At 42.7% G+C, this 14,762-nt stretch overlaps 1 protein-coding gene across 37 annotated transcripts in view; it reads right to left on the bottom strand.

The window, feature by feature from the left end:
* The window catches only part of ZNF76 (zinc finger protein 76), a 31,756-nt gene that overhangs the window by 13,117 nt on the left and 3,877 nt on the right, over window positions 1–14,762 (bottom strand). For 12 of the 37 annotated variants that reach the window (XR_011430012.1, XR_011430013.1, XR_011430017.1 and 9 more), the window contains exon 2: window positions 666–834. Coding sequence is in view for 31 of the 37 variants with exons in the window: in XM_023624799.2 (XP_023480567.1) it covers window positions 666–738 (73 nt within the window). In the remaining 6 variants the exon portion in view is untranslated. Of the gene's footprint in view, window positions 1–665; window positions 883–1,297; window positions 1,898–3,748; window positions 3,813–10,285; window positions 10,371–14,762 lie in introns of those variants that run through there. The other 25 variants (XR_011430015.1, XM_070245467.1, XM_070245468.1 and 22 more) reach the window with 6 other exon arrangements.

Genomic DNA, 14,762 nt, shown 5'->3' with positions numbered 1-14,762 from the left:
GCAGAGCATGTGAACTTAACCACTCAGCCACGGGGCCGGCACCTATTTTTAGTATTTAATCTCATGTTTATACATGTCTATCCCATGCAGTATTTGGGACATACTTACACTAAAAAATTATTTGTTGTCTGCAACTCAAATTTAACCATGTGCCCTGTATTTTTATTTCTGGCAACCCTAGTGGGGCCTATGGCATGAGATCTATGTTTGCTTCGGTGTCCCCCTCTGAACCTAGAAGAGTATCTTGTACACGGCAGATGCTCAATAGATAGTTTGAGTGCTTAAACTTGCGTGAATTAAAATGAACTGCTTCTAGAAAGCACTGAGAAACTGGAAAGGGACTATCCGAGAAGCAGGAGGCCACAGCCAGTACTGTGTTCACCCATTCCAGAAATATTTATCAACTACTCATCACATGCAAGGAATTCCGCCTTTCAGAGGGCTTGGCTCCTACAGCTGGGCTAGTCTGATTTTCTAGCCTGCTGAGATGGCATTTTATTTTAAAGAGTTCCCTTTTTCATCAGTCATCTCCAGAGATTCTCATGCAAAGCAAGTTGTGGCAAGCAGTGGGGAAAGCAGGGTGGTGGTGAGACTCTTGCAAGGGGACATTCCTCTCCAGAGGCTGGCGGACAGTGTGAGATTCTGAGGTCCCTGGAAATACTCACCTTTGACAGCTTGCTGGACGTAGGCCGTCGTCCCATCACTGAGGGTCACCGTCTGCAGCCCCAAGCTCTCCATGGCAAACTGCTGCTCGTGCGCTCAGACATGAAGTTGGCTTCTGGCCAGCACCGGGAGCCACAGCTGAGGTCGAAGACTTCCTTCTGGGTCACAAATCTGAGAATATGGACAGTGTCACATCATGAATTGCGCAGCTTCCTCCTGCTGCAAGGACACACAGGGAAAGAGTGAATGAGGCCAGCCAAGAAGAAAAAGAGAATTTCTTCAAAGCAGAGAACTATGTTGGTTTTTATGAAGAGAGTTCAAAACATACACATTTAAGAATTCTAAAGTTGGAGCATACAAGAGAAGCAAGCATGCTAGCCAAATTGGTTGTACAGATTTCATCGATCAAAGCCCACTTTTAAACTCACTCTCCTTAGAAGGGAGCCCTGTTGAAGGTAGGCAGCCAACCCCACTGTAATGGTTCTCTGCCCACTGCCAACCCCACTGCAATGGTCCTCTGCCCATTGCTACACCTCTCCTGCATTCAGATCCATCCATCTACTGGCTCTGTTGACCATCCTCAGTGAACTTCCCACAGGCATCACAAATTAAATGAGTCCCCAACTCAACTCACAATGTCCCCACAACAACGGTTTCACTTCCAGTATGACTTGTCCCAGGAATGGCATCTCCAGCCACGCAGAATCAGGGAGGTCATTCTTGATTTCTCCTTTTCCCTCAAAGTCTAGTAAGTAACTATCTTACACCATACACAAAAATTAACTCAAAATGGATTAAAGACTTGAATGTAAGGCCTGAAACCATAAAACTCCTGGAAGGAAACACAGGCAGTAAGCTTCTTCACATTGGTCTTGGCGATGATTTTTAGATTTGACACCAAAAGGAAAATTAACAAATGGGACTACATCAAACTAAAAAGCTTCTGCACAGTAAAGAAAATCATCAACAGAATGAAGGGCAACCTACTAAATGGGAGAAAATATTTGCAAGTCATATATCTAATAAGAGGTAATATCCAAAATATACAAAGAACTCATATAACTCAATACCAAAAAAAAAAAAAAAGCTCAATTAAAAAACTGGCAGAGGATCTGAATAGACATTTTCCCAAAGACATACAGATGGGCAACAGGTACATGGAAAGGTGCTCAACATCCCTAATCATCAGGGAAATGCAAATCAAAACCTCAATGACATATCGGCTCACCCTGTTAGAATGGTTGTTATCAAAAAGAAACAAGAAGTGTTGGTGAGGATGTGGAGAAAAGGGAACCTTTATATATTGTTGGAAATGTAAACAGTGCAGCTGCTATGGAAAACAATATGAAGGTTCCTAAAAAATTAAAAATAGAACTACCATATGATCCAGCAATTCCACTTCTGAGTATTTATCCAAAGAAAATGAAAACACTAACTCAAAAAGATATACGCACCCCCATGTTCACTACAGCATTATTTACAACAGCTAAGACATGGAAACAATCTAAGTGTCCACCAACGGATGAATGGATAAAGATGTGATATATTAAATATACAATGGAATATTATTCAGCCATAAAAAAGAAGGAAATCCTGTCACTTGTGACAACATGGATGGACCTTGAGGACGTTATGCTAAGCGAAATCAGAGAAAGACAAACACTGTATGATTTCACTGGTATGTGGAATTACAAACAACAATAAAAAAGCTCATAGATACGGAGAACAGATTGGCGGTTGCCAGAGGCGGGGGTAGGGGTGGGCAAAATGGGTAAAGGGAGTCAAAAGGTACAAACTTCCACTTATAAAATAAGTAAGTCCTGGGGCTATAACACACAGCCTGGTGACTACAGTTAATAATACTGCACTGCGTATTTGAAAGCTGCTAAAAGAGTCGATCTTAAAAGTTCTCGTCAGGGGCCGGCCCCGTGGCTACATGATGAAGTTTGCGCGCTCCACTTCGGCAGCACAGGGTTTCGCCGTTTCGAATCCTGGGTGCAGACATGGCACCGCTCATCAGGCCATGCTGAAGCGGCGTCCCACGCGCCACAACCAGAGGCACTCACAATTAGAATACACAACTATGTACTGGAGGGCTTTGGGGAGAAAAAGAAGAAAAAAAAAGTTCTCATCAAAGAAAAAAATTCTGTAACTATGTTTGACAGCGATGTTAACTAGATTTATTCTGGTGATCCTTTCGCAATTTATTCAAATACTGAATCATTATGTTGTGCACCTGAAACTAATTTAATGTTGTATGCCAATTATACCTCAATTAAAAAAATTTAAAAATTAAAGAAGTCAAGGTACCTATTTCAGGTGAGTATCACCTCTCCTGAGCCTCCTAAAGTGTGTCCTCAAACTCTTGCCTGTTTCCTATTCATTTTGTAATATTGAGTCAGGGTGACAAAAAAAATGTACAAACCTAAACCTACCACTTCCTTGATTAAAACTCTTCAATGGCTTCTACTTTTCTTTCTGGTGAGGAAGATTGTTGCTAACATCTGTGCCAATCTTCCTCTGTGTTGTATGTGGGATGCCACCACAGCATGGCTTGATGAGTGGTTTGTGGGTCTGTACCCAGGATCTGAACCTGCACACCCTGGGCCACTGAAGTGAGTGTGTGAACTTCACCACTACGCAACCTGGCCAGCCCTTCAATGGCTTCCTATTGCTCTTAGAATCCACCTTGCAGGCAAGGTGGGGTCCCACCATAAGTCCCAGCAGCCCTGGGCACCACCTCCTTGTAGCACTCACACTCCGGGAATCACCTACTTCAGCACTTATCACCACTTCTTTAACATCGTTGCCTACACACACTTTGGGCTCCAGTCTGGTTTCTGGGTCACTGTAGGCTCTCCACAAATCCTTGTGGAGTGACTCACTGGGTCCTCGAGTGTGAGGAGGAAAGCGCTGGAGTGTCCTGCTGGTAGATGTCCTCTGCATCTGCCAGGGCATGGAGCCTGTTAGAGCCAGGGAGCCCACAGTAGAGAAGTCTCTGTTCTGCTTGGTGGTTAGGATTCTCTGGACTCTCTTTGTCACCCATCCACAGAATTCCCCTGGACTTGGAATCTATACTACCTACCTGATTCTCACTACCTGCCAGATGAGCCTTTCCATAAGTGTTACCCAAACTGTTTTCTTGTCAGGGCACCTAGAGAGAAGGATATTTATATGTCACACTGGGGGTGCTGTTGCTTGAAGCCAGGAGCAACCAGCTGGGGCTCTGGCAGTTCCAAGGACTGAGTGGAACTATACCCCATTTGTGACACAGTGATTGGGATGTTCTACCCAAGACTTGGCATCTCTACTAGAATTATTCACTCATCTGTCCATAAACATTTACTGAATGGGCTAAGCTCTGGGGACAGCAACACCACTAACACTAACAGTGAACACTACTGTAGAGCTAACCATGTAGGAGGCATTTTACACATAGGAACTCATTTAATCCTCACAGCGATCCTGTAATTAAACACTATTATTATCCTCATTTTACTGTTGAGAGAATTGAAGCCCAAGACATTAAGTAACTCACTCAAGGTTGCACAGTTACTAAAAGGGAGAGGAGGATTTGAACCCAGACATCTGACTCCAGAGTGTGCTCTGAAGGACTCTACTATGCTGCCTAGTACAGAGGTTTTTACCTGGGGTTATGAACCCTGAAGCCACCTGAAAGTATTTTTGGTGTGTGAGCTTGTGCATTTTTCTGAAGAGGGGGAGTCCTAGACTGCCATCAGTGTCTTACAGGGACTAAAGGTAAAGAACCACTGGTCTGGGTGGGAATTCTGACATCTGACCCCTCTTCTCCGGTCTTATAGGATCCCGGCAGTGACCCCAACCTTGCCCAGGGCCCTGATAACCCTGCATTATCCCTATTGCACAAAAGCTCTGGTCCTGGCCTCTCTTGGTCTGCTCCATGAGCAACAACTTTCATTCTCTCAATCAGGAAGTGAAATTCTTTTGGTAACCTGTTTTTGTGTAACAGCACTGAGTCAGAAATAAGGACACACATGAGACACCCAGGTCTGAAAACAAAGCCAACTGTAGGTTGAAAAGGGAGTACAAAATGGCCTCAAATCTTTATGCCTGGGCCCCGTGGCTGCTGCAGCAATGGCTGGTTTAATTTAGCTCGTATGTACTCTATCAGGACTTAGTGAGGAAAATCCGTAGCACAGTTAAGAACACAGGCTCTGGAGTCAGACAGCCTAGGTTCTAATCTAGGCTCTACCTCTTTGAAGCTGTGTATCCTTGGGCAAGTAACTGAACCTCTCTGAGCCTCAGATGCCACTTCCAAAAAATGGGGATAATAGTGGCACCTTCCTCACAGGATGCTGTAAGGATTACTTGAGGTCACATACTTCAGAATTTATCAAAGTGCTGGCAGAAGCACTCTAGAAATACTGGCTCTGAGGAGGAGGGGATAAAAGAGGAACTTAAAGGGAAATGCTTTTGAAGCAATGGGTATTTCTAAAACAGCCAAGAGTAATGGCAACAGTCCTGGACTAGAAGTGCAGAAATGCCTTCTAGTCTTGGTTCTACCTCCTGTAACTGCCGCCTAATCTGTAAAATGAAGTCGTGCCCCAGAGACGACTCTCAAATCCTTTCCACTGCTCATGGTAATTATCACATATATAGCCATTAATACATGCCAGCCACTGTTCAAAGCACTTTACCTATATTAACTCTTTTACTTTTGCTGAGGAAGATTTGCCCTGAGCTAACATCTGTCACCAATCTTCCTCTTTTTGCTTGAGGAAGATTTGCCCTGAGCTAAGATCTGTGCCAATCTTCCTCTATTTTGTATGTGGGTCACTGCCACAGCTTTCCCCTGATGAATGGTGTAGGTCTGCGCCTGGGAACCAAACCTGGGCCACTGAAGCGGACTGCACCAAACTTAACGACTGGGCCACTAGGCTGGCCTAAATATTAAGTCTTTTAATACTAAAAATAACCCTGTGAGGAAGTAGGTACATTAACCCCATTTTACACATGAGGCGACTGAGGCTTAGAGGTGGAGTAATTTGTCCAAGGTCCCACAGCTGGTAAGTGCTGATGCCAGGATTCAAAGCCAGGCTGGCCAGCCCAAGAGTCCATACCTCTCAATATCTGGGGCATTTCCTCCTTCTGCTAATCCACTGTGACACAATGCTAACACTCAAAACACTTGAATATTGGTTGTTTAACTTCATGTCACCCACTGCAACTTAAACCCAGTCCTTCCTGACCTGATGACAATGGAAAGAGGGAATAGGTGGTAGCTGCATTTCCTAAAATAATGCTTCTTAGACTCAAAGAAAACAAATCTCCACTCCTTTATGTGTTCTCACATCCAGGCTAAATATTCAATTTTCCTCCTTAAGCCTCATAATATAAACCTTTAAAACAGTTCACTCTTGCTCTCTAACTTCTCCCTATCTCTGACACTGCCTTCCAACAGAACCTGACTGTGGCTGGTGAGAAGGTGCCTCATGGCTGCCAGACATGTACATGTGCCTGATTGCCTCTTCCCCCTTCCTTTTGTTAAATTTCTGAATCCTCCCGTGCTGGTACTAAACTAACAACAGGGACACTGGCAGAGCCAAAAAGAGGCTTGTCACTGCCTCAGGATGGCTGTCTGAGCAGTGCCTGCCTGCACTTGACATTTCAGATTCATAACCCCTGTGACCCTCTGAGAAAGAGCAGAGGGGGAGCAGAGGCAGCTGCTGTTTTCTCCTTGGAGGGTCTAAGCTTTCCCAGCTCCCCAGTGACCTGAGTCGGGTATGGGGCACAGACACACTAGGAGGGATATGAGATATGAGCCATAACAAAAGGCAGGGAAGAAAAGGGAGCACTCCTGACTCTCCCAGAACTAGCAGCAGGTGCAGCTTGTTGGTTGCATTTTTAAATGAATTTAACCTGCTGTTGGTTCTGATGCAGGAAATAGCCCTATGGCTTCATAATATATAAATGTGTTTCCTAATGTAAAAACATAAATTATAATTATTGGGTAGAGAGAACATTTCGAAAAACTTTCCAGATACTTTGGATCTTTAGGTCTCTCTGTGAAACAAGATGTACTTAAATTGCCTCCTCAAAGCAGAAAAATAAGGGATATGAAAGATGGGAAACTAAAGAGTAGCCATGTATTTGTGCTTCTCCACTTTGCCACGGTTCGGAACTAATCTGATCCACACGGAAGCTGGCCCTTGCCTTAACTGCGGGCACCTGTTCGCTATTCCATCACTTTTCTGCCAACCAGAACTCCCTGGATGTTTGAACAAGGCTTTCTGTACTCTGCCTCAGCCAGCCGAGAGGGCAACTGCATTTAGAAACCAAAAAAAAAAAACCACTCACAAAAACCAAAAAATTTGCCTGGAAAGAGAAGAACGTCCAACTTTGACTGGAAAAAAAAAAAAGACACTTTTCTCTCAGAAAATCCCTCATTTGGAAATACAGAAAACTTCTCAGAGAGGACAAAGTCACATTAGGCTGGGAGGGACAAAGGCTGAGGGAGTCAAGTGGCAAAAAAATTAGAACCAGACTCGGGAGAGCTGTAGTAAAATGATGCAGTATTTGTTATTACAGAAAAAGACTTCAATGCAAAAACAAAAACCCTAGCGAAACAGGCTTAGTTCTGTGGGTTTTCAAACACTGAAGAGAAAACAGGAAATTAACAACAGAAACTTACATTAACATAACACACATTTAAAACATCAGCTAAACATCTCCTTGCAAAAGGCACACTGATGTTAAAAGCCCAAATCAGTTTTTCAGTATGGTTCCTATTTGGCTACTACAATTTTATAGATTTGAATTAGTCACAGGAAAGTGAGTAATTAGGAAAAGTGGATTATTTTCAATGCCAAAAAGGCAATGAAAATGCAAACTGCTTTAACTGAAGAACAGAATTCATTTAAACTAAAACAGATAACTTAAAAATCTAATTTTCAGCCATACATTTTAGTGAATTCTAACAACTTAGTTTGTAAACACCCAGCATAGCAATCATGGCTGAGTTTCAAACCCACCTTTAGTCTGTGAAAAGTCCAGAAAAAAGGCTTTTTGAAAGGTTTATCCTAAGGATATGCTTTACACCGACAAGCAAATCAGTACAGATATGACGAAGTCACATCTGAATTGTTTCTGGAATTCAGCTTGGGGTCACTGCTGGCTTGAGAAGGGCTATTTGAAAACGAAACATTCCATCAGCATCAGGAGGGACTAGATCTTCACAGTTATTCAGAAACATTATGTTATTTAAAACATCACCCTGGGAGAAAAAGGTATAATTTATTTCATCAGCTGATACAAACTGGAACAATATCCAGATCTCAACTAGGAAGAGAAGGTAGTTTGGACTTTGGAAGCAAAAGAAAATCAAATCAAAAGAAGAATTGGTTTTAAAAAAATCAACATTAGAGGAAAATATCAAAGAAATAAAACATAAGACATGATATTAAAAACACATGAAACTGAACTGTACACTTAAAAATGGTTATAATGGTAAATTTTGTCACGTGAATTTACAACAATAAAAAAAGTGGTTGGAAAAAAACCACATGCAGACGCATAAAATCTCCAAGAACAATACCAAATTCCCACTGGACAAATAAGGTTACAATATGAATTCACACAAGCAAAAAACAGTAAAAAACAACACAAAAAAAGGTTCACTCTCATTAGTAGCAAAAGAACAAGAAAGAATAATGATGATATTATGCTTATTGAATTACCAAAAATCAAAGTAAAATTATTAACATCCAACGGACAATGAGATACCACCATACACCTATTAGAATAGCCAAAATCCAAAACGCTGACACCACCAAATGCTGGCAAGGATGTGGAGGAACATTCATTGCTGGTGGGAATGCAACATGGTACAGCAAAATGGTACTTTGGAAGGCAGTTTGGCAGTTTCTTACAAAGCTAAACATATTCTTACCATATGATCCAGAAACCCTACTCATAGGTCTTTATCCAAATGCATTGAAAACTTAAGTCCACAGAAAAACCTGCACAGGGGATGTTTATAGCAGCTTTATTCATAATTGCCAAAAACTGGAAGCAACCAAGACGTCCTTCAATAAACAAACTGTGGCACATCCATACAATGGAATATTATTCAGCGATAAGAAGAAACCAGCTACTAAGTTATGAAAAGACACAGAGGAACCTTAAATGCATTTTGCCAAGTGAAAGAAGCTAATCTGAAGAGGGTACATACAATATAATTCCAACTATATGACATTCTGGAAAAGGCAAAACTATAGAGACAGTAAAAATATCAGTGGTTGCTAAGGGTGAAAGGTGAGGGGAAGAAGAACGAACAGGTGGAGCACAGGGCATTTTTAGGGCAGTGAAAGAGGCTATTCTGTATGATACTGTAATGGTGGATACCTGACATTTTGCATTTGTCAAAACTCACAGAATGTACAACACCAAGAGTCAACCCTAATGTAAACTATGGACTTTAGTTACTAATAATACATCAATATTGATTTGTCAATTGTAGCAAATATACCACACCAATGCAAGATGTTAATAACAGGAGAAACTGGGAACTGAGTTGAGGGGGAGAATATACGGGAATTCTCTGTATTGTACTGTCCAATTTTTTTCTGTAAACCTACAACTTCTCTAACAAATAAAGTCTGTCAATAAAAAAAAATAAAAAATGCAACTACCGACGTTGGCAAGACCATGGGGGAGGCACATCATGCACTGCTGACCAGTACTGGAGGTTGCTCCAAGCTCTCCGGAGAACAATCCATCAACGCCTAACACCACAGGGAAAGGTTCAGGATCTGAGATCTAATAACCTCATCTTCATAACTCATCCCACAAAGAGAACGTACAGAATACAAGAGCTATAGCACAGGATGCTTGTTTAAACGTCTTAAGACAAGAACATTTGGATTAACGGAGGAGGGTTAACAAATTAACACTAAATGAAAAAAGACATAAGGCTGAACACCCATCTAGTTCCAACTCGCAGAAATCTAAACTCCAAGTGAGATGCGGGCAGAAGAAGCCAAAAAGAACTGAACATGAACAGTTGTGCTAAAAGGAAGGGGTACAACGTTTAAAAAAATAAAGTTGCCAAAATGAAAAGACACCAGCATGGAGCTGAGAGGTAGCTCTCCAGTGGACACCAAACCTGTTTGCCTGGTTGCTGGCTCCTCCCGCTCACGGTGTTCCTTTATCCTCCTGCGGCCTTCCTACTACTACCTGCACCTCATCCCTCCTGGGTCCCACGAAGAAAGACATCTATCCCTCCTCTCATTCACGCCAGTCTAAGTGCTGAGGCAGGGAACTTCTTCCCCCAGGATTTTCCTTCCTGTCTTCTAACCACCAGAGGTCCAGTTATGTCTTTTGGATATATTGTTAAATGCGATATTCTCCAAACTGGGCTGTATTGTGCTTTGTGTGTCTTGTGGAATACAGTGTCATGGTGGGGCCCCATGATTCAGTATCCTACACTGATCTTTAAATAATCCATATATTCTTAACTCAAAGCAGTGTGCGTGAGGTTGTGGGGAAAGAGGCACAGTCTTACGTTGTTGGTGGGAATAAACATTGGTGCAAGCTCTATGTAAGGCAATTTGGCAGCATCAATCAAAATTACAAATGTACATACCAGCCAACCCAGCAATTTCATGTCTAGTCTACAGGCAGATGTACATGTGTAAAAACGGCACAGTCCAAGGTTATTCATGGCATCCCTGTATGTAATAATAGCAAAAAATTAGAAATAGCATAAATATCTACCAATACAGAACTTCCATACTATGTAGACATAAATAAATGATGAAAATCCTTACATACTGAGATGGGAAGATCTCCAAACTATATTAAACAAAAATGGCAAGGTATAAAACAGTGCCTTTTGTATGCTGCCATTGGCATAAAAAAATCTGTGGAAAGACAGTCAAGAAATTACTAACCAGGGTGGAAGCCTGTGGAAGGATAACTGAGTGACCAAGGCACTGCAATGGAAGGGTTGACTTTTGTGCATCTTTTATACTTAAAAAAAAAAATTAAGCCTTTTGAATTTATTACCTATATAAAAATAAATGAATAAAAAAAATAAAGTCTAAAAGCATGCTGTGCACTCCTTTTGTTGGCTACCGGAATACCTTTCTCTATTCACAAGACATGGCAAGTCTAGTGCTGATAGGATAGATTCCATGATGCTACAAGGTTGCAGAAAAACCACATTTGAAAACTTAGCTTCACAAATCACAGATGCCATTCTGGAGTATATCATCTGGAAAGCTGATCAAGCTGAGCACGAGGCAACGGCAAATCTATCATGACCTGAAGACATGCTGGCTCCAACATGTGTCCCCAGCCTGGTCACCAGGGTGGGTTAGCTGAAGTGATGGCTGAGCCGGGGCTGCCTTTCTCCCTCACTCTTTCTGTGGCCTTAGGACAGTACTTCCTAGGTTGAGAGGATGATCTTCTCAGAGAGACGAACCCTGGTCTTGGGTACCCCTGCCACACTCTCCACATCTAAGCCTCAGGTCAGTTTACAATCTCAAGGAGCACCCAGTTCCTTGGGTCTTACCTTAATTGCCTGGGTCTTATGCTTTATCAACTAATATCAAAGCAGAAGGGAATTCCAACAAATGAAGAGTTATGCAGTGAGAAACAGTACCAAGCTAACAGTTATAGCTCAGCTTCCCAGAGATGAACCACTTTCTGAGGGCAGACTCGGAGCAAGTGTTTACCCGGAAGCACTAGAAGCGTTCTGACTTCCAGCTGGTGAGTCCAACGTGCCGTGAGGCTTTGAACGTCGCACCCAACACCACAGACCTTTCCAATTCTGAATGATAAGTGAGGAGCTTGAGTAGGCCCTGCACATCTACCAGCAAAACAAAGACGACTGCATAGGATTTGTGGGCCTTCACATGGATGCTCACATTTCTACACCTTGACTGACAGCCCCCAGGGCAAGAGGCATCTGAGGTTTTGTCGTAGCTTAGGGCCACCAGTTAAAGACAACGGCTTCAGCTGCACTTCGATTTGTATCTGTTTTTTTCCCTCACCAGGACAAAATTCCCCATCCTGTTAAGTGAAAGATGCTAATGACACATCCACTCTAAACTAATTTTGTGAGTAACCTATCAGTTAAGAGGGGCTATACCTTGTATTCCTGTTTAGCTGGTCAGACACAGTCCTTACAATATATATAAACACAGAAATCTAAATGACACAAGGATAAACACAACAGAGTGACTGTGCTTCCAGATGCAGTGAAGGGATTACTCTGCCACGGCATGTTTTCCTTGAACTTGACTCTTCTGGGGGAAACTAACACACTCCTACTTTCTGTTATACTGCTTATAATTTAAGTTCCTGGAAAGCATGCATTTTAGCTTAGTCAGCACCTGACAAAGACTGTGCCCACAGATACTAAATAAATAATACCATTATGTCACATAGCTAACTGAGCTCTTTAGCTCAAATTTGAATGCTAAATCAGCTCCATTTATTGTGAATTAAATCTAACTGAAACTCCAAAGACCAGATTTGAAACCCTTCATCTACTACAGAACTATGAGCTCCTTCAGAGAAGTTCCTAGCAGAGTATTAAATCTTGAGTGAAAGCATGAAGGAGGGAAGGAACTGAGTCTCATCACCCCAACTCTTCCCCCAGCCCCAGCTAGGATGACATTTTTTCCTCACTTGGAATTCCATCCTGCCTCATCTCTGACATCCATATTCACTGTTTTTTCCCAGACTCAGGTCAAGAAAAAGCTCTCCCTGGCTACCGTCACACCAGACCACCAGAATCCAGGCTGTTCCTGTTGAACCTAGCAGTGAAGCTATGCCAGGTGGCTCACCTGTAGTGTCTGGGCACAGAGGCATCTTCTCCATCATTGTATCCTCTGTGTCCAGCACAGCACCCCACCCATGGCAGGCACTCACTGGGTATTACTTTAACAAAGGAAGGAAGAAAAGAATCTTACCACCAACACCGCTACCCCATATAGAGCTGAGCAGTTTCCAAAATGCTCTCAGACATAAAGATATATTATCTTGTAAACTCTAAGCACTAATTCATCCACTCTCACAATGGGAGGGGCTGAGAAGACAGCTAGTTTCTAGTCTAAAGCAGTCATTTTGCAGATGAAGATACAGAGGCCAGAGCTGCCCGAGGAGTCCCAAAGGATCACACAGCTACCTGGTGGCAGAGTCAGGCCACACTCCTGAACCGCTAGTGTTCTTCCTACCATACTCCTTTGTCTCTTACCCAGTAATAGCGTTCTTTCAGTTCCCAGGAGAGCAGAAATTTACTCATGTCTAACAGACTTGTATCTCCAGCTGCTTACTCAACATCTCCATGTCCAAAAAACAACTCAAACTCAACATATTCAAAAGTGAACTCCTTATCTTCCCCTTCTCACAACCTGCCCCTCCTCCAGGCTCCCTCATTTGAGGAAATGGGAACGCCATCCTTCGGTTGCTCAGGCCAAAAATGCGGGAGCCATCCTCAACTTCTCTGTTTCTTTCACATGCCACATCCAATCCAGCAGCAAGTCCTATTGGCTCCTCTTTCAAAATACATCCAGAATCCAACCACTTCTCACGCTTCCACTGCTTTACTTTGGGGCCAAGCCACCAAGTTCTCTTGCCTGGACTACTGTAGTAGCCTACTAGCCAGTTTCCCTTCTTCCACTCTTGCGCCCTATGGTTTATTCTCAACACAGCAGCCAGAATGATCCTTTATGTCAGATCATGTCACTTACCTGCCTACAACCCTCCCATGGCTCCCATCTTCATAATTCAAAATAAAATCCAGTGGCCTATAAGGCCCAACACGATCTGCCACCAACCCACTCCCACCCCACATCTGCTGTTTCCCCTCCCTCACCCTACTGTGCACTGGTGTTTCTCAAATATACGAGGCATACTCCTGCCTTAGGGCCTTTGTACCTGCTGTTCCCTTTGACCGGAATACACTTCCCTCAGATATACACTCGGCTCACCCTTAACTTCTTTCAGGTCTTTGCTCAAATGTCACCTTTTCAGTGAGAATTTCCTTGGCTATCCTATTTAAAATCTAACCCTGACTGATGGTACTCTCTATCTCCCTTCTCTGCTTAATTTTCTCAATACATATTTTACTTGTTTATGTGTTTATTGTATGTCTCTCCCTCATCCACTCCCCCAACAGGTGTGCTCCTTAAGTCCTAGAACTTTGTTTTAGTCACAGTTCTATCCCCAGGTACTACAGAAGTACCTGGCCTCTAGCAGAGGGTCATCGAACATTTGTGGAATGAATGAATGAGTGTATGAATGAACATCCATCCCTTTAGGATCTCCCAGTAATCTGAAGGCTTTAGACCAGAAGGGGAAGACTCTACTTGAGCTCTGGTCTCTCCTTCACCTCCCCTACTACGTTACATTCTCAGGTCCAGTCCAGCCCTTTACCACCAGAAACCACCCCTGGGCTGGGAAGCAGGGAAGGACCAGGGCAATAGGTGCTTGTTGCCAGGACATTACTATTCCCAGGCCACCAGGTACAGAATTCTGCAGGGTGCTGATTTTCTTATTTAGCATCCTGTTATCTCACAAACAGAAGAGGTCAGAGATAGGTTAGGACTAAATATACTACTTAACCTAGATAATAGTACTGACTCAGTAACGGCAGCTCATTTGCTTTGAGGTGTTTTCCAAGGAAGCGTGCCAAATTTGTACTTGTTCATCTAGTTGTCCTTTTTTTTTTTTTAAAAAAAAAAACACTTTCTATTATGGATTTCAAACATACAGAAAAGTAGAAAGAATAGTATAATGAACCCCATGAACACATTACCCAACTTCAACAACCACCAACATTTTGCCAGTTTGGTTTCCTCTATTCTCTGACTGTCTCTGCAACCCCCCCTAAACATTTCACCTACCTGTTTTCTTGAGAACTGGTCTATGTGTGACAGACCCTGGGCTTGTTACCACCGTATTCTAGCAACTATGTAAACCAATCTCTCTCATCTTACAGCAATACAGTAAAAACAAGCATTTACGCCCATTCCCCGGCTTGAGCAATGACTGAAAAAGGAAGTGGCTAAACTCCAGACTGTTTAAATCAAAGGACTTGCCCATTATCACGT

The sequence above is a fragment of the Equus caballus genome, chromosome 20 (assembly GCF_041296265.1).
Source record: "Equus caballus isolate H_3958 breed thoroughbred chromosome 20, TB-T2T, whole genome shotgun sequence".
NCBI classification, from domain to species: Eukaryota; Metazoa; Chordata; class Mammalia; order Perissodactyla; family Equidae; genus Equus; species Equus caballus.
The sequence above is the reverse complement of the archived record's forward strand: the minus strand, read 5'-3'. Positions and strand labels throughout refer to the sequence as shown.